The following is a 19,551-nucleotide window of genomic DNA, read 5'->3' on the forward strand; positions in this document are numbered from 1 at the left end:
TATTACTTTGATTTGGAGGGAGAAGAGGAAAAAAGGGGGTGGGGGTCCTTGGCCATGCTGCCTGCTAGTGAGCTGCAGCCCCATCCCAGGGTGTGGGGTGCCACAAGCCTCCCTTCCTCTTCCCTGCAGCCCATGATGGGTCCATACACACTCATTTGCCACCTACATGAATTGGAGCCACCGCGCACCACCCCGGTCAGGACGAGGACAGCTTGAGGTCCTTGCGGGCAGGGCTGAGGGGGCAGGGGGCTGCGGGTTGGGAGTGAGGGGCATGGGGGGGTGACTGTGGGTTGGGAGTGCAGGGCACTGGCAGCACCAGGGGACTCTGGGTCAGGAGTGAGGGGCACCAGCAGGGATGGCTTGGGGCTGTTGGTGAGAGTGAGAGGCACCATCATGGCCCAGGGGGGCAGGGTACTGTGGTTTGGGAGTTAGGGGCACTGGCAGGGCTGGTGTTAGTGGGTCGGGAGTGAGGGGCAGCAGCAGGGCTGCGGGGGGGGTGGAGGGGTAGCTGTGGCTTAGCAGTGAGCAGCAACGAATTGGGCAGGGTCAGGGCACTGGCATATCACTGCCCCCCCATCATATTTCCACCTTCCCCTCCCCCCTCATGACAGGTGTCCTTTTTTTTGACTTGGAAATACGGTAAGCCTATTAACAGGGGCTTGGTTTCAGCAAGAGGAGCTGCTTAAAATCAGGAAATGAAGGCTGGAGTCACATTTTAAAGTTGCAGAGAGAAAACAGAGTTCTCCATGCACTTACAGTTGGGTAAACAGTAGATAAAGAAGCCTTCATAACTGCAGACTTGGTCTGAAGTAATGTGAAGACCTGATTGAACAAGACAGTGATGAGACTGTGTTTACAGAGGGATTCTAAGGGCAGTTTAAATGTATAAAACTGCTTATCCCAGCCTGAGGGCTGGAGCTAAGAGGAGATGAACCATTTTTCATTATCTGAGGATAAAAGTTTAAAATCCGAGTGGAAAAGCTTGAAGTTATTTCAGCCTTTGAAAAAGTCCCTGTGCTCTGATTCTTGCCTTAAATCGATGGGAAAGAGGGAACAAGAAAACAACTCACGAACATGTTGCCCTTAACAATTGGTTAATGACAGGTTGTAGCCTCTGAGAGGAAATGGTCTTATGGAAGGGGTTAGGTTTTTCAATAATCTCTTTGTTGGAGGTCAGCTGGACTGTGCTGTAGTGCCCCCTCCTTGCCCAGCAATCTAATTCTTCTGTTCTGGTAGCTCTGCTCCTACTGAGCAGTGTCATTGGGACTACTTGAGGATTATAATGCTAATTAATATGAACAAGGGCACTAGTATTCGGAGCTAAAGGTCCCAAAGTAAAGGTGCTTGTATTGGTAGGTAAACTGTAAAATGTCCACATCCCAGCCTTTTCTTTATGAGTCAAAAGTGAATGATTCATGATGCACTTTTGAGCACAGTTGCACAGGCTGGCCATCTTACCACTACGTTGTTCCATAGGAAATACCAACTCCAAAGCTTCTTAAAGTTGCAGCCTACCTCTTTCAGCAAAATAGATAAACTAACCTAAAGATTTCAACATCTTCAGTGATTTTTTTTCAGTGTATGTGACTAGCATAGGGAAAAGTATGTCAGTCATTCAAGAATTTATATCCTTTGCTTTGTAACCACATATGCGACCCACAGTGCTGAAGTATATGTCAGTGACTACACTTTATTATCTCCAACAAGAGTAGTGTCACAAGCAAAGGAAAGTTATTCTAACCTCTCAGAATACATAAACTTATGATATAAAATTAAAAGTGATAGGGAACAGAGATATGTCTTAGTTTTTTTGCTATTTGAAGACTGGGCATTGGAGATTAGCATTTTGGTACAATGGATGTAACCTTACACTTTTTATTAAGAGAGAGAAGCACCTGGTCCTCCTGCATCTTTGAAATCAGAAGGAGTTTTGCCTTTGGCTTTAGTGGGCAGGGGATGAAGCCTTTCTTACACTGAAGTATTTGCCCCAGTTTAGCTGAATGATTATGCATCTGCAGGAAGCTTTTAATAATGCATTGTTGCATGAAGTCTATTTGCAGTTGCCCTATGCACATGATGTGTTATGAGGGTATTTACATTGTCTGCTGCCTGAACACAGTAGAGAGAGGTTTCCTAATGTTGCTGATTGGGATCTCCATCAGGTGCAATGAAGGAGAAGATGTTGCTGTGAAGATGGCCAGACCCTCAGAACCATTGCTTTCTGGAATTTGTTATGTTGTTCCTCCTACAGGAAGTGACTGCCACATTTAAAGTCACCTAATGGTTTTCTAATGAAAAACCTGTATCCAGTCACTTACAGCATTGCAAAACTTGGACAGTTTGAACTGAAATTTTCTATTTGGGCCATCTGCCTGCAGGTTGTTGGGGGTTTTTTTTGAAAATTTTAGGAGAAAAATTCAGCTCTACAGGTGAAACAGGTTGGTTTGTCCACATTAAAAGTTCTTAAAACCATTAAAAAGTTTTAGCAGCAACCTTCCTTCTTTGGATAAGGGACTTGACACTTGGCAGTGGGGTTGTGTGGTGTATCTTGAGGGACAGGCTCACTTGCTGCTGTAACAGAAATCAGTGGGAGATGTGCTCTATAAAAATCAGGCTGTGTAAAATGTCAAGTAGTATTGCAAATTCAGATCTGATTCATCTCATAGGGGGTACCCCAAAGGAGTACAAAGATTTCAGATTAATCTCTCTATGCCTCTGTTTCCTGCAGGATTAATGTTGGGTTATCCTAGTCATCCTACATAGGTACTTCCCTGACTTGGATTTACTACTGTCATATTCAGCCTCTATTTACAGCTGGTGTTACTCTATATTCAGTTTTATCATTTTTATTGTTTGTACCATGTTTTTGGATATGAATATGATTTTGTATTTTTATAATGCGACTTAAATGGGAAATGAGTTGATTTGCTAAATCAAGCATCAGGAGATTCTCCCACTAGGGAATAACTATTCATACATTCAAAATGAATCCAATTTCTAGAGAATATACCTAGAATTGGTATGCGTATTGGTCAGCCAGGAAAGTGTTGAAATAGTGTTAAGAGTACAGCCATTAGCTCATGCTGAGGGGATATCTTTGCCCACTAAAATATGTAATGGGTACAGAAAAATCTAATTAGGGGGTTAGAATAATTCTGATGTCTTATTTGAACACAATATGTAAGTCAGCGGAAACACCTTACCTGACAGACAGATGCATAATTCGAGGGAAGGAAATCATCTACAATAATGCAAGTAGTTTATATAAAATATAAAGTATTTTATATAAAAATGAAGAGATCCCTTTGGAAAGAAGAGGTTGTCTAGGGACCCCTGACCTTGGAGAATTTATGAAGTTGGGCTAACCAGATGAGGTGGCAGGTTTGCTGGTGTAGGACAACATTTTGAATGAAGCTCCTGCATCCAGCGGTTATCTCAAAAGCTGTTTCTGGATAGAGTGGAAGAAATTATTTTCTGTGTAATTCTTTTGTAATCTGTCTTCCAAATCTAATAGTTACTTTTTCTTGTATGACCTAACTTCCTTGTATAATAAATACTGCTGCTGTTGCATATATCAAACTGATTTCTGTGGTAAAAGTGATTTTTCAGAGCAATGGGCAATTGCAGGTATTCTGCCTTCTGTGGCGTGAAGGATCTGTAATGTTTTGCAAAGCTAAGGGGAATATTGCATTAGTTGGCAGATTTCCTCTAGTAGAGCTGCAAAGTTTGGTAAGCAGATGGAGAATTTGCTAGGTTGTGGAGTTACTACTCCAAGGGCAAAATCTAGCCTGTTCCCCACAGGCATGCAACAGAATAGTAGAGATAAGTTTGGGGCTCTGATTTCACCCCAATGTCACCAGTATGGTTTGTCACAGATATAACAGTACAATATCACTTTAGAGAGGTGTTGTGAAGGTAGATTGATATTTGTGAGATATTGTAGTGATGACAGCCATGCAAAAGCATAGGGTTTGGATGGTGGGCAGTAAATGGGGGATGAGGCCACTTCTAACAAGGAGGATAAAATAAATTGTTGAATAAATGCTTGTTTACTAAGCAGCATATACTCTATCCACTGAATAAGATAGGAGTTCAGTGGGGGAAAAACAGTATGTGATTCTGTAATTAGTTCATCTCATACTGCATGTGGGCCATGTCTCGTTCAACTAAACGAGTTGCTTTTACAGCAGTGGTTCTCAACCTTTTTTGTACCAGGGCTCATCTGTAAAACACCGATGGCCAGTCCTGACTCTGTCCCTCACTGCTGACCTGCTGCCCCCTGCCCCTAGGCCTTACAGGTATGGGGCCTTTTAGGTGTGGGGCAGAGGCTGGCTGTGTGGGGTATTGTGTGAGGCATAGGGGTGGTGCCAAACAGCCCCTTGCAGGCTGGAACTCTGCCAGCCTGCAAGGGAAAAGTCACAGTTTCCCACGTTTTTCTCCTTTAAAGGAGAACCCATTTTTAAAGTTTGTTTGAGACCCTTTCATATACTCTTGCAACTCATGGGTTGAGAAACACTGCAAAATATTCTATAATCCTGTGGTCTGCAGAAGTGGGACATGGGTTGGAACCTCTATCTCATCAAAGGACTCGCCATTCATTTAGGCACTGCCAGGCACTGCCAGGAGGTCATCATCTTAACATTGAGTTGCCATAACATCTCACCGGGATTCACACTGGTTTAGTTCTGAAAACTCGGTTGGTTCCATCAAAATATAACTGACTTTCCACGTAAGAAATGAAACTTTGTTCTTATACCACTTCTCAGGCAGATTAGATAGGTGTTGATGATCCTCAGGTGGGTTTTGCAAGACCTCTGGAAGGACCTGTCTATTTTAATTTAGTGTAGTTCCCAGTAGAGTAGAACTCTCTTCAATGTGTTGAAGAGCTCTTTCACTTGGCAGTGCTCCTGGTGAGCCAGGACTTCTAGTGTTGGTTTTGCTGCTGACTTACAGTTGGTTTGGGTAATTCAATTTGCCTCTCTGTACTTATCTCCATTTCCCAGAAAAGGAAATTTTTTGCCTATCTATGCTGGAGGGAAAAGCCAAGTCTAATGGTTTGGTGTAATGGTTGGAATGTGAGAAATGCTTTATATGAATGTCAACTATTATTACTTACTGTTACACCACTGGAGAAAACATTTATATGTGATTATTGGCTAACATATTAATGTCACATCTGTAGCCATCAGTGTCCCCATAAAAATGATTTTTGTGGTTTCCAGCATGAGGCTGTGTTTCATTTACCTCTTGAGAGAAGCCAGAAGACCTGTACACCACTAGAAAACATTTTCTGGGCTTAGTCTGGGGGCCCCTCCATTATAGAATATACTTGAGTCTTGCTGTAGGGCTTTTTCCATACCTGGGGTTTTCTTCTAAGCTATATTCTTTTCCTCAGCCTTCTACCAGCTCTTGCTGTGTTGTATAGTCAGTGTCATTTAAATTGTCACTGGCATTGTCTAGGCAGACCTGAGTGGTACGTGGAAGGCAACATTCTTTTGGGTAAGATCAGCTGGTAGAAATAGCTTCTGGTCTTATTAATGACTTATGTTAATCAGCATTAACCCAAATTACTATGTCTGAGAGAGATGAACAGTTGTAAAAGGAATGTGGTGAGGTCAAACAGAGAAGCAGAGAAATGTTTTCTATCCAAACTCTGTTGGGAGCTGTATTCCTTATACCATGTCTTCCCGTCCTGATCAGGACAAAAATTGAGGGTGGGTATGGATGGCTCAGACTGTTTTGTGCTCAGAGTTGTTCTGTTGTGTGTCTCGCATCCTAAGAGCACACTGATTATTTCCCCTCTCTTTGTTATCAGGTCAACAATGGAATTTGGGAGTAGGGGTCATAGCATTTGCAGCTGGATGCCTATGTAGACTAGTGCTAGTTATGTGGTGGGAGAAATGGGCTTGGCTTTGATGAATGCACCTGGGCTGAGCTGATTCCAGTATGTAGCAGGCTAGGGAGGGACTAGGTATGCTCATAGCGGTCTAATATCATCCTCCTTTTCCTTTCCTTCCAGCCAGAAACACAGGCAGTGAGATCACTCAAGTACAAGCTTCCACAGGCTAGATAGATTACACCAGTTGGCTGCAAAAGACAAATCATTAGTGAAGACTAATGAAATATCTATTCAGGAAGTTTGTGTACTTTGCCAGCTAATTGGGATGGTGGCAATAATGGGTGATGCTAATTTTCCATGACTTTAGTGAAAACTCCTTTGGGCTTTTTTTGTTTGTTAATAATGGTCAGTAGCCAGAGCATCAGCTCCTTTGGTTTCTAATCATGCCGGTTATTCTTTGTGGGAACTTGCCATCATATCATTGGTTGACTCATTGTAACATGACCAGATTTTAGTGCCTGGCTCTAAAAAGTTATTCCCAATTAAATAAAGCTGTACATTTGAAGTGGGTTTGTTAAACTGCATTAAAATCTTGTGTGGGCAATCTACCTTTTGCCATAATGTTTTTTGAGGGACATATATAGGGTAGAATAGGATTGCAGAAAAACACTTAGGTTAAAAACAGATGTAATTTTTGTTGTAGCATCAGCTGTGCCAGGATGTGTCTCAGCCCAACTGATACAGTTGATCAGCACAAACAGAAGGTGCTGTTGTCACACAGGGTTGGGGCCCTGTTGCTCCCAGGGCTTCAGTGGCCTGATCCTCTGGGACATTGACCTTTAGTGTCATGCCTTGATCTGGGGTGTGGCAGCTTGAAAGCCCTCCCTGGGATTCCTCTGCATGGGATTTCGGGGGCTTACATGTCACATTGCTGCATCCTGACCTGGGACAAACATCTACAAGTGGGAAACCCCGGGGTTCCCCCACTTGTACGTGTGTGCCCTATGTTTGGGTGAAGCAGCTTTGAAGTGTACCCCAAGAATCATCTAAAGGCCTACTTCTGGAGTGTACATCATCAGGTCTACCTACAGGCAGGAAGTCCCATGGGGTTACCCCTACTGTACTTGCAAACTGGGCAGAGTTAGGGCATAGCAGTGTGATGTGTGTGCTCCAGAAGTCCCTCTACAGGGGTGCACAAGGATCTTGAAGCCCTGGGAACACCTGCCCAAGGCAGTGGGGGTGTGGAGGCAGCTCTGGACTGCCCATGCTCTCCTGTCAGAAACTAACAGATGTTAGTTGCAAAAAGGTGGCACAAACTGTTACTAGAAATTGTCGAGAGCATATATATGAGCATTTGTGGCATGACAAAAGTAATAGATGTCTGTTAGCTTGGGTTCTGTGCCACCATAAAATTTTTTACACCATCACAAAAGCAATGTCTGTTTGAAGCTTTATATGTCCAGTGCATGGAACAGGATCTGTCCTGAGGTCCTCACTTACACCACTACTTTTCATTGCAGGGGGAGGGGAAGGCAGAATGTGATCCTGCAATCAGATCTTAGTTTAATTAAAGTTCATGTGGGAACAGAATCTAGCAGATATGACTGAACATGCAAAAATGGAAGAAACAAATGGGTTGATTTAAGACTCAGTTTATGTATTCACTTGCTGGAATGGAACCACATTTTTTTCAACACAACACATTCTCCCTTATTTTACAAAGAATAGGTTTTCTCCCTAAAGAGTTGTTGGTTAATATTTTACTTATTTAGTTTTGACTGAGGTGTACTAGTGCTCCTTTTGGGACTAAAACCTAGAGATTTGTCCCTCACTCAGGGTCTGGCCTACCACTGCATTTGGGGTCAGGGAGGAGTTTTACACACGGTTAAATTGATAAAGACTGTCAGGGTTTTTGCCTTCGTCTGTAGCGGGGGCATGGCCCTCCTCCTTGGACCTCTTGAGTGTTTTTTTTTTTAACAAGCCTTCCAGCACCAGGACATTTGCCACTATAGTTCCCCTGCTTTACATATGGCAGGATGGGGCACTGTATTTGGTAGCTGTGTGGCAGGGTTACCTATGAAGGGGGAAGGAAAGGAAATTAAACTCATGACTAGGGACCTACCAACATTGCAATTTTGACAATTTTGTGGAAAATGGAAATCCAGCATTGTCCGTTAAAGTAGGCAATGTCTGTGTAAAAAAGAAAACTTACTGAAAATAAAATGCTGGCTCCGCCTCTGGGGAGCCAGCAGCCCTCATGGCACTGTGGCCTGGCTGTGCAGCCTGCCAGGGGGAAGGGGGGCTGCTGGCACACAGGGGAGCCCAAGATGGCTGCTGCCTCTGCCCTTTGCTGCTGATTGGTGGACAGGATTTCTTATCATGAAGGCCATACCTTCTCCACCAATCAGCATGAGGGGTGGGGCCACATTACCCTAGCTTCACAGCCAGTTGGTGGTGAGGGACAGAGCCCCTCAGCCAGTCAGAGGCATGGGGGACCCTGCCACAATCAGTCATCCTGCAGTCTCCCCACAAAATCAGCTGGCCTCCTTCTTGAGTTGGGTTGACCCCTACTAATGACACGTCTATTTAAAATGTTGTATTATATGTGGTGAAAATCTTGCAATTAACACTTTAATTCCTTGCCTGTTTAAAGGGGAAAAACATTATCCACAAGGTTAATATTTTCTCAAATAATTGCTTATGACTGTTGATGATCAGGTTGTTACATGGGGGGAGATAAGAATAGAAAAAAGGACTTTTTGAATACCAGTGACTCTTCTTCTCATTAATGCACTTGGTTCCAGCAGCTTCTAGATTTGTGGAGCTAGCCAGATTTACAGGTGAAGAACATGGACAGTGGCAGCAGTCAAAGGTTGGGCAGTAGGAGGTCTTCAGAGCTGATTTTGCAGGTTTATTGCACTCTGTTAGTCAACCTGAAACAGGACCGTCAGTGTAGGCTTAGTACATGCTGTTCACTCAGGAGATTAAGATGAAAATATGTTCTCCTTGCTAAAGGGAGCACATAAACAACACATAAATGGCCCATTAACCTACAAAATTGCACTAAAAAGCATATGGTAAAGCAAGCCATAAGAGACCTGTGACCTAGCAAATTCCTTAATTGGATTTTGGACTTTATCATCCTTGCTAACTGCAGCAAGTTTGCCATGAACAAATGCAAAAAAAAGAAAAGACAAGAAGAAAGAATGAAGTGGAGGGTCCTTGCTGATGTTTTACTGTAGCAGTTAGTGGTGGGATTTGTGTTGAGTGCTCTAATCCTTTCTGTAAGGCAGTCCAGGTGAATGTTCAGCAACAAGAATTTTGCAACTGAATGTGGAATTACCATGCAGTGAAATCAGACATAAGATGATAAAAGATGTTGTAGTTATTAGACCTTTCCTCAAAATTATTAAAAGAGAGAATATCTCTATCAACTGAAAAGGTAATGTGTCATAACTGAAGATTTAAAGATAGTTCAAGACTTTAAACTTCTTAAAAGAATAATGAATGTGCCCAAGGTCTGGGAAGTGGCATTATTCTGACAGTGGTTTTTTAAATGGCCATTAATCCTTTTACCTTCTTGATTTTGTTTTAGAGATTTTAACCTTTTTTAAAAACAGTTGTTAGTGAAAGTAGTGCAGATTTGTAGTAATCAGGGACTGAAGGCCCTGGAAAAGGTGTTACAGGTAGTAGAAGACTTCTAAACTTCCTCACTAATCTGCCTTGCTCTGAAGGGTGAGAACGTAGCTCAGTTTTTGGGCTCAATCTGGAGACTTCCAACAGCAAAATGGAGGCGGCTATACACCTTGCTGCACATCTGCACCACTGCAGTGCTATAAAGCCGCATGACAACTATAAAATAGCACTAGCTTTGCTGCTTCTTGAGCTGAATTTGAATCAGGGCTAAATCACAGAAACCTCCACTCACATCTGCAGCACTGGATTTGTATATGTGTACAGCAGGTATCATCTTTTTGTTGTGTTTGTAGCAAAAATTGCTCTGATGTATGACTGGGGCTCCTAGGCACTGTTTCAGTACAAAGAATAAGTTGCTGTTATTAATATATAGCATTACAGTAGCACATCAAAGCCTTTGCCAAGATTAAGCCTTCACTATGTTAACACACTACAGACGTAACACAAGAGAGTCCCTGCTCTGAAGAGTTTGCAATCTAAATAAGCACGGCTAATGTAGAAACTGTTTGTATCTCCATTGTACAGATACAGAACTAAGGTAAAGAGAGAATTAAATAATTTGTCTCAGGTCACACAGCAAAACTGAAGCACACAACAGAACCAGACACTGGGCACACAACTCCAGTCGCCCAGTCCTAGTGCCTTAACCACACAATGATCTTTCTTTTCAGGACCATCTCACTCTCTCTACCTCTGTACATGTATAAAAATGTATATCGGTACTTCCATTTTGCTGCCAGTGATGCTTTGGCTACAAGGTCACGGACTCCATGGAAAGCTGAATGTTTTTTTTAAAAGAGTTCTGCTCTAGCACTGAAAAGCAGTGATGGTACCAGTATATGTGCATTTGTATGTGTTGAGGCACCCTAGTTGAGAATCAGTGTAATAGAGTTGTTAGTTGAGGAGGGAAGCTATGACTGTGTTTTTCCCTAGTTCAGCCTTTTTCCCTTCTCTGCCAAGTCCCAGTTCAGGACAACACTTCAGTGCACACTTGCATCCCATTGATTACAAAACCACCTGGGAGTCAAAATGCTTGATTATAACCCTACACTCAAGTGCAGTTAGGGTGATCACCCATCCTTAATTGGGTGGGACAGTCCCACATTGGGAACCTTAAGTTCCAATCCCAGGCTGCATAACTCCGGGACAGCGTTTGTTCCAGATTCACAATCCTAAGTGTAGTGCTGGCTTAGGGAGCTAAAGCTGTTTTAATTATTTTTAGTAAGTGTGGTTTTAAAGATATATCAATGTACATTTTTCATGGAGGCCTTTATAATTGCAGTATCATTTTCATGTTTAAAATTATGTGTTTCCAAAACATCTCAGAATTAGTGAGCAAACAGCATTTAGGCACTTGTCATTAGAATTTAAGTACTCCTTTTTACACTTTCCTCATTAAGTGAAAATTTAAAACTTTGAAAATTTGGCACATCTGTTGACTTCAGTGGAACTGTGAGAAATTGTATCACCAGAGAATCTACTTCTAGGTGCATAAAACTGTCATCTGGTCAAATAGATACCTCATCCACATACTGAGATGAGAATAAACTTCTAGAGAAAAAGGGGTGAATGTATATAAGTGATTAGTTTCACTGTGTAAGGAATAGAAATGTTGGATAAGAACTAGATATTTAAGTAAACCTTCTTGTTACAAAAAGAGCTTAAACTATATACTTTCAATTGATAAAACATTTATAATCAAAAGTCAAATAGAAAGCATTCCATAAACTGAGTTAGTACTAACTGCTTTCCTTAATTTTGCCTAAGAATATAATAAGAAATAGTTATTGCCTTCCCAGGAAATAAACAGTGGGTTTTATCAAGAATGATTTGTCTAAAAACTAAGAGTTTTTATGTAGCCAGTTTGCAAGGTCACTGTATCATGTATAACAGGTAGTCAGAGCATATTATGTTACTTGTGTTCATACTCATGATGAATAAGCTGATTTAGTGAGTACCCGGTTTGATGGAAGTTGGTGTAAATGCATTGATAGTCTATAAATTATATTTGCAGTTATAGTTGGTGTCTGATTTACCTTGGGGAATGGATAACAGATGCTGAGAAGCAGGTAAGGGTTTGAAGGTGGTGAGGAGACTGCAGAGTTAGTCTTTTATCCATCAGGTATATACTAAAATGCTGATGTTCAGGAATAGCAGAAATTATACTTCACATTCTTGAAGAAAGCAACTAAAATAAGAAATATATGATATAGGAAGAGCTTAATGCAGGGGAAAAATCAATGGTATATTCACAGGGCCAAGACTGGACCTGCATCAATTTTCTTTGTTTCAGAACTTGGCCTACAGTGTACAAATGCGTTAATGTTATTGTCAGCAAGAATTTGTACTCAGTGTGGGGATCAGACCTTGCTTTGTGGTGTTCTCTAATAATATCCAGGACAGTTACAGGTTTGCTCTAGAGCAGAGGTATTCAGTTTTCTGTCCCTGCAGGTCAGATGAATGGCATGAGGCTGGTCTGTGGGCCAGATTGTGCCCCACACTGCCTCTTCTGTGCTGGGGAAGGACCATCCCAGGCCCTTGGGCCCTGGGCTGTCCCTGCCTGGCCTTGCATACCAGGATCAGACCTCATGCTACCCTGTGCACCTGATCCACTATGCAGGGCCATGATATTTGACCCATGGAGTTCCCCACTGGTCTGGAAATTTGGCAGAGGAGGACCAATGCTACAATTTTGTACTCTTGGGGGAGCCCTGCAGGCCAGGTTACCTGGTGCTGGGGTCTGGATCTGGCTGGTGGGCTGGGGGTTGAGCGAGCAACCCTACTCTTGAGTATGCTGCCTCCAGCCCTTTACTAGAAGCATAGGCCAAGCTGGTGAGGCAGAAAATAGCGAAAATAGGGCATTATTAAAACAAATAAACAACTCTATAGACCACATACTAGTGCATGTAGTTTTGCCAGCACCTATTCAGAGATCTTCCTAGAGCTGTTGTGTTATATGAAGTGAAAGGATATGAAGAGAATGCACAAATTTCAAGGGACCACAAAGCCCACTGGCTTAATATAGGATCCTGAATGCCTTTGTAGCTCATAGTAGATATGTAGATTCCTCCTTTGAATAGTTTTCTTAAATAATCATCTCAGACTTGGTTTTATTGCATTTTTTAGAGGAAAAAGTATTCAAAGCATGAAGTCATTGGACTCTTGTTGGTGCCTTTGAAATTATTGCCTTAAAATGTTCAGTCCATATTCCACCCCTAGAAAGAGAAAACTTAAATCCTGTTGTTTGTAAATAAGTAATATCAAAGTTCTAGTAAGTATAAAGTCATTTCAGAGTGAAAGTTGAAAACACTATTCCTGCCTCACTGCAAGTTAGAGGGATTTTCAAATAGGTGAAATATAAGTGCTATAAAACCAATTTCCTTCCCTTCCTTTTCGAACAACTGCAGTCTGGCTCCTGGTATTGTTTCAGCAGTTAACTGCATCCATCTCTCATAGCTCTTAGACTTGCAGTGCCATCGCAGTGAAGAACTGCATAGCTTGTTGTCTGAGTACACTTATGAGTACATATAATTGTGAACAAGTTATTGGGATTGGTCTGCAGAGCCCTGGGTAATATGGAAGGGATTAAGTATTAGTAAATATGACAGTATATCCTAGTTTAATTAGGACAGTCCTATTCCTTTCCTTCCCACCCTTTCTATTTTTTAAAATTAAAAGTGCTATGTTTGGACTTTACATTTAATCATTCAAAACATTAAAAACATGAATAAAAAAAGTTTGTTCAAGATATGTTGCTATAATAAATAGAATTAGCACCATGTTTGTCGTGAACAAATAGCATAGAACAAGCGTTCATTGTGACAATCAGTCTCTGGAGTGAAGAGAAGTCAGTGAATGTAATTCCTGTCTGTGTTCTTTGCTCAAAGTGTAACTTTTTCAAATTTCAGTTTCAAGAGTAACTGGGGAGTGTCAGGTCCCCAAGTCAACTTTGAAAATGGTAGCTCAATTTTTAAATCATTTAAGCCCTTGTATTGTATTCATTGTAAGTGTTGGCAACAGGCTTGATCCACATTTCATGGAGAAAACACATTAGGAGACTAGTGGCCTGTTTTCTCGTGGGCACAAAGAACTTTTACAATGGCAAAAGACTCTAAAGAGGTCTGGGGTAAAGAAGTGACTAGTCATAAGATCCCGAGAGAGAAATATGTTTAATTCCAAGAAAGGTGTCCATGATTTTTGTTGAGCTCAGAGTTGTCAGTGGCATTACTAGTAAATGAGGGAGAGGGAGAATATGTTTGCCTTGTCCATTAGTATTTCATGATCATTAATAATGCCACTAGAAACATGTCCTGGTTTTTAATTCAGGAAAGAGGGTCACTTGAGTTTAAAGGTGTTAAAACTACAAAACAAAAAAATGATTTTTTGCCCACTTCTTAATTTATAAAGAAAAAAGCCTGGGAGCATCTTTTCTTTTTTCAGTGCTAGAAATTCAGATCTTTGGGTGTGCCTATGTTGTGTGGAGAACTGGTAAAATAATTGTTTTGCAGGAGAAGGAATGCTTAGTTATTGAGAGGGAGAAAGTTTTAGTCGCACTGTTCTGACTACTTTTTACTTCTGTGTAACTCTAATGCCTAAGAAGTCTTGGTTGAAAGGATATTTTTTTAAATGTCAGCACGCTCAGAACTTCATTTGAAGTTGTGGGAATTAAAAAAAAAAAAAGAAAAAAGACCCTAACAGATACTTAGGAAGAAGAATCAGAATTGATAAATGTGAGGGAACAATCTTTAAGAAACAAAAACCACCTCAGCAACCACCCTTTAGGTCTTCTTTATACAGGGTAAAGAAGCAAATAATAACATTGCTTTTAACAATTTTTTCTGGTTCCCATGAAGGTACTTGCAGAGTAAGTTCCTTATTTTTCTTTAAATGACATAGTTAGACCCTAAAATGAAGTTTTAAGTACAGTTATGAGGATTTGTCCCTTACATGGGTAAACATTTCATTTAGTTTTTCCTGAGTTTACAGGTCCAAAGGAGCCCCACAGAATTTTCAGTTATCTGCATCAGCACAAGACCAAGTAGTGAAATGAGGTTTCTTCTACTTAAATAGACAATGTTTTACCTAAGATTGTTTTTTTTCAGTGCAATGATGCCTGACTAAATGCATTTGGGCACCGTATTCATGTAAAGATGATGCAAATCTTTTTGTTAAATATTCCTTCTCCTGGTAATAAATCAAGAAAGGTTACAGATTGCTTTGCAAGCCAATGAAAAAGTCAGCTTCATCCAAAGGGAGGGGAAAGCCAGCAGTAGGAGGCTGTTGCTTTTCCTCCGCTATGTGTCCCCAAAATAGTTTGGCTTAAACCAGTTTTACACCATATATATTAAAAAAAGCCGGTTTGAGGACCTCAGTTGATCAGAGTACTAAAGGTCCTTGGGCATGCACCATAGAGCATATTGGTTCTGAGTTTGATAGCTCTTTTTACAAGGGGCTGTGGATTGTTGTAACACAGTTAAGGGCTGGAAGAAGAGACAAGTCTTCCTGAACTTTACTCCCAGCTTGAAGTTTTTAAGAAATAAGTAGGCAGCAAGGGAAGACAGGAGGGATACAGACACACACGCGGAGAATTTACTATGTCAAAGGAGAGAGGCGACCCTGAGAAACAGCTCAATGGCTATGGGGAGAAGGGAAAAGAGTGGCGCCGCACATCCCTGATCATCGTTCAGGCTGTTAATCGCAGTATTTTCACCTCTGCAGTTTCCCCTGCCGCTGAGCGCATCCGTTTCATCTTGGGTGAGGAAGATGACAGCCCTGCGCCCCCTCAGCTCTTCACTGAACTGGATGAGCTTTTGCTTGTTGATGGACAAGAGATGGAATGGAAGGAGACTGCAAGGTGAGTTCCTTTTGCTCTGAGAGGGACGCGCACCTGTTCACTAACTTTTAGGGGAAAATCATAGTGACGCAAGTAGAGGGTATTATCCCTGCTACGGAATGACCCAGAGACTTGAAAGGAACATTGTCCTCCTCTAAAATTTACTGGGCCTTTTCTATGAAGGATTTTTTCTACCCTGGATTTACCTAAATACCTCTCTAAAATAGATCTGTGGTGCATATTTGTTTATCTTTACAGGGCCAGATATGTTCATGGTGTTTGGCAGACAACTAAAATGTTGTTAGGAATTGTGAAAACAGGATGCCTGAAGTTAAGCTTCTGAGATCAAATGAAAGCTGCCTTTGGGACTTAGAGCCCAAATTCAGACATGCATGTGCTTCTGTAGACTGTTTTGTCGTAATCCTTGTCTTGAATATGACGGTGAACTTAATTTTAAATTGGTAAAAAACACTGCATTGCTTGCCCTGGGTAGTAAATGCAAGAAGTGGTGGCTGGTTTTATTTCCTCTTTTTTGTTTTCTTGGTGCTACTTTAATATCTGCATGATTTGTCTTGTTTTTTATTGATATTGAGATTTAATTTGTTTGTTATCAGTATATACAGACAAATTAAAATAACACAAGACAATTGCAGTTCATGATATCTGCAACTAATTTAGCTAGAAATACTACATGCTTCTAATGGTTTCTGTGTAGCACATTAGGCTTGCTAGCTTGAAATCTTACTGTACAGTGACAGTGACTTTTGTTCTGTCCTGCAGTTCCACTCCCAACCCCTCTACACATATTTTTCTGCCTGAGAAGCTATACAAGGTACTAGATTTGGATATTTCACTAAAGAGAGGTGTTCATGATAAAGGTTTTGTGGGGCTTTCCATTCTCTTTTCCAATCCCTTTCTTTTAACTATTAGCTTTTCATTTTGCTTTACTGTAGTTCCGCTAAGCTTTCTCTCTACTTTCCAGTCTTGAATGCGTCCTACTCAGTTCATGGTTAGTTTGCATTTTGGTTACCTTAATCTTCCTTTACCTGTGATGTAAGGAACCAATCAATTTGCATTCTTATCTCCTTTCTTTTTTCCTCTTCCGTTCCTTGTAGAGCCTGTTTAAAGACTCTTCACCTTTTATGCTTTAACTTCTTGCTTATTGGCCTTTTTTGGCCCCCTTTATTAGTTCTTTCTTATCATCAGTTCAGTATTTGCATTTTGCCATATGCATTATTCATCTCAGCTTTCTAGTGGATTGCTCTTTCCACTGACTATGCTGCTTTTTCCTTTTGGAAGTCCTGATTGCAAAAATTGTTAACAATTTCTCCATTTTTTAAATCTTGCGTCTAAACTTTCAGCTTCCTGCAAGATGGTGTGTCCCCTCCCCTTTCAAATGTGAAAATAGGAGAATGTTTTCTTAATTCTTTAAATATGACATATCTTGATTGTTCTTTTATTTTAATTGTTATTACAAAGAGTTGAGCAAGGCAAGCCCAATTCTGAGAATTTTTTATACAAGTTTGATCAGTTTAGTGTATGGAAAAATGAATTCTGTCTGTGCTTAGACATGGAACCCCCCCAAACAGCGCTTTACTTTAATCTCAGCGCGACCTTGCACTAAGCATGTATACCCAGAAGAGGTATTGTGTTAGTTTGACCGAGCTTGCCCCATGTCTTTATGGGCTGCTCATTTCAGCAGGGCTTTTTGGTGCTTATAGTTGATTTGAATTAGCTTTAGATAAAAGTCCCAAAAAGCCCTGCTGAAGTGCCTGATCTATACAGATGGTGGCACTTCCTCTTCCAGTAAAGTGCTGTTTTTTCACATCTGCCAGTGCCCATTATGTTTTAAATATCCCTAAGATAATTTTCAGAAAGATTTATTTTTATTTGGTGCTGGACCTGCTAGATAGGACTGAAGAAGCTTAACTAATACAGCTTTGAACCCTGGACAAAAGCATGCTGGAGAAGATGCAATGTGTTTGCAGGTGGGTGAGTGGGGGTGGGAAAGAGGGGGCTTCTCAGTCTGCCCACCCCTTGTGGCTGCTGTTGCTGCTACCGCAGCAAGGTGTCCGCCCACCTGTCTGCTGTTGTTTTGGCACAGGACCATGGCAAAGACTCCTTGGGCAGCTACCATTTTGCTGCCTGCTTAAGTTGACGCCTTGAGCTTGTGTCCTGCTCACTACTCACCCACCCCTGATTACGGTGCTGTAGGACTGTGTATGTGAACACTGCTGTTTAATGGTGACATCATTTGACCCCTGTAAGCTATAGTAATGAAACCCTTAAACCTTTGCAAAAAATGTTTGTTTGGTCCCATTTTGTTTTTCTTTTGCTCCTGCTGACCTCTGTAGAAAGTGAAGTTCATAGTTGTAAATGTTTGCCTGACGTGACTTGGTTTTACAAAGCAGAATCTGCTCTAAGCTGCAGAGTAGCTGCTTCTGCAAGATATACTGGATAGGTCCGGCTAGGCCTTTGCTTCAGCAGGTAGGGGAGCTGTCAAATCCATACTTTACCAGAGCTTCCTGTGCACTGTTAATATTAACACAAGGTTTGATATGGAATCAAAATGTTCTCCCCAGAAGGAGTTAACAGCATTTTCATCCAAAAGTTGTAGCAGGTTATGCCCTCCTCTCCTGAGGTCTTGGCCCATAAGAAAAAAATTGATACCAGTCTTAAAAAAAATAAATAAATTCCAACCACTGATCAGAGATAGGAATAAAAGCTACTTGCAGAAGAGTGTGGTGTTCATGTTACCTTTAGCCAAAGATTGTTTCAGGATTCATTGGCATTAGCTATGTGGAGAACTCTAGTACAAGTATGCCGCTGTCACTCTTTTTAAAGCATTTTCTTGTTTCCCCTTGCACAGAGTAGGTCTAGCCAAGCAGATAGTAAAAAAGACCAAGGGAATCCAGGTACCTGTGGGTTTCCTATCTTGTTAATGATGGTAGAGTTCAGGCATTATTAACAGCAGTGTTAAATTTTTGGAAAATTTCCCCAGTGGAAATACAGTTCATGTGGTAAGTGAATTTATCTTGAGCAGCATGGTAAAAATGAGTCATGGTTGTTAAAAAGGAAAAGCTAAATTTTTCAATCACTGGGTATTTGCTCATTCAGTTGGCACTGGTTGTGATTAACTCAGTGGGTGATGCTGGGTAAAGCTGTTGTACTTCCATGAGGACTAATTGCTGTTGAGTAATGATTGACAGGACATGGTAAATTGGTAGCAAACTGTAAAGGCCTCAGAGCTTAGCAGTGCCCCAAGGCCACCACTTTAATTATATGATCTGGTGCAGTATGCCTAAGCTGGTCCCATTGTGCCAGCAACAAGGACTGTCATGCACTAAGGAGGAAAACTGATGCTGGCAGTTATCAGTTCAGGACCAGACTGAAGAGTAGGAACGGATAGCTTAATTAAATGATAAGTTTCTAGGTCAAGTAATAAGGATCTTTTTTGGTGATCTGTTTTATTCAGTCAGCTGCATAGTTGTGAGAGAACTCTCCCAGCTATATAGTTAGTCCAATAAGAGAGATCACCAAAAACATCTTTGCCTCTCATCTCTTTCATGGACTATCACAGCTACAGTAATGCTCCAACTTTACTGGATCAAGTGCATACATTCTAGATTTCAGAGGGAACCTTAGGATGAAGTATAGGAAAGCCAAGTTTTTAAAGTTAATTTGGTGTCTAGTGGGACTTTAAAAAGTGGCTAACTCTGGTTTGAAGTTAACAGCCAAAAACACTTGCCCTATTGCAGTCCCTAAGGTCAGCCAAGAGTAATCTCTTGCAAGCATCATCCCTGCCTGGTTGAGTGCACTTGGTGAAAATGCATGGGAAGTTGTTCTTAGGAGTTGCTTTTCAGCCCTGGATCATCTTTCCCCTTGAGGCCCAGCAGAACTGGAGACTAGAAGTGTTTTAAGATCTTCCTATTTGGGCAGGTACTTATTAGCAAGCAAAGCTGGACTGAGGTATTATTTATGAGGTGTCTGTTTTATTTGATATTCTACTTTTTAAAGTTGTTTTGTTCTTTTGTTTGTTCTTCTGTTCTATAATTTATTCTGTTCTTTACTGTAAGCCCTAAGCCTTTGTTGGGAAGGGCAGCATATAAATGGAATGAATAAATGAACAAATAAATAAAATGAGTAGTGTAATGAACCATGTTAGATAGCATATTGTTACTGT

The 19,551-nt window shown here is 41.1% G+C and overlaps 1 protein-coding gene across 2 annotated transcripts in view; it reads left to right on the plus strand.

The window, feature by feature from the left end:
* SLC4A4 (solute carrier family 4 member 4) overlaps nt 1-19,551 on the plus strand; it is a 270,292-nt gene that overhangs the window by 85,931 nt on the left and 164,810 nt on the right. For both annotated transcript variants that reach the window (XM_019534275.1, XM_019534276.1), the window contains exon 3: nt 15,254-15,389. In XM_019534275.1, coding sequence (XP_019389820.1) covers nt 15,254-15,389 — 136 coding nt within the window. The remainder of the gene's footprint in view (nt 1-15,253; nt 15,390-19,551) is intronic.

This window comes from Crocodylus porosus, unplaced genomic scaffold, assembly GCF_001723895.1.
Source record: "Crocodylus porosus isolate Cpor-Errol unplaced genomic scaffold, CroPor_comp1, whole genome shotgun sequence".
Classification (NCBI taxonomy): Eukaryota; Metazoa; Chordata; order Crocodylia; family Crocodylidae; genus Crocodylus; species Crocodylus porosus.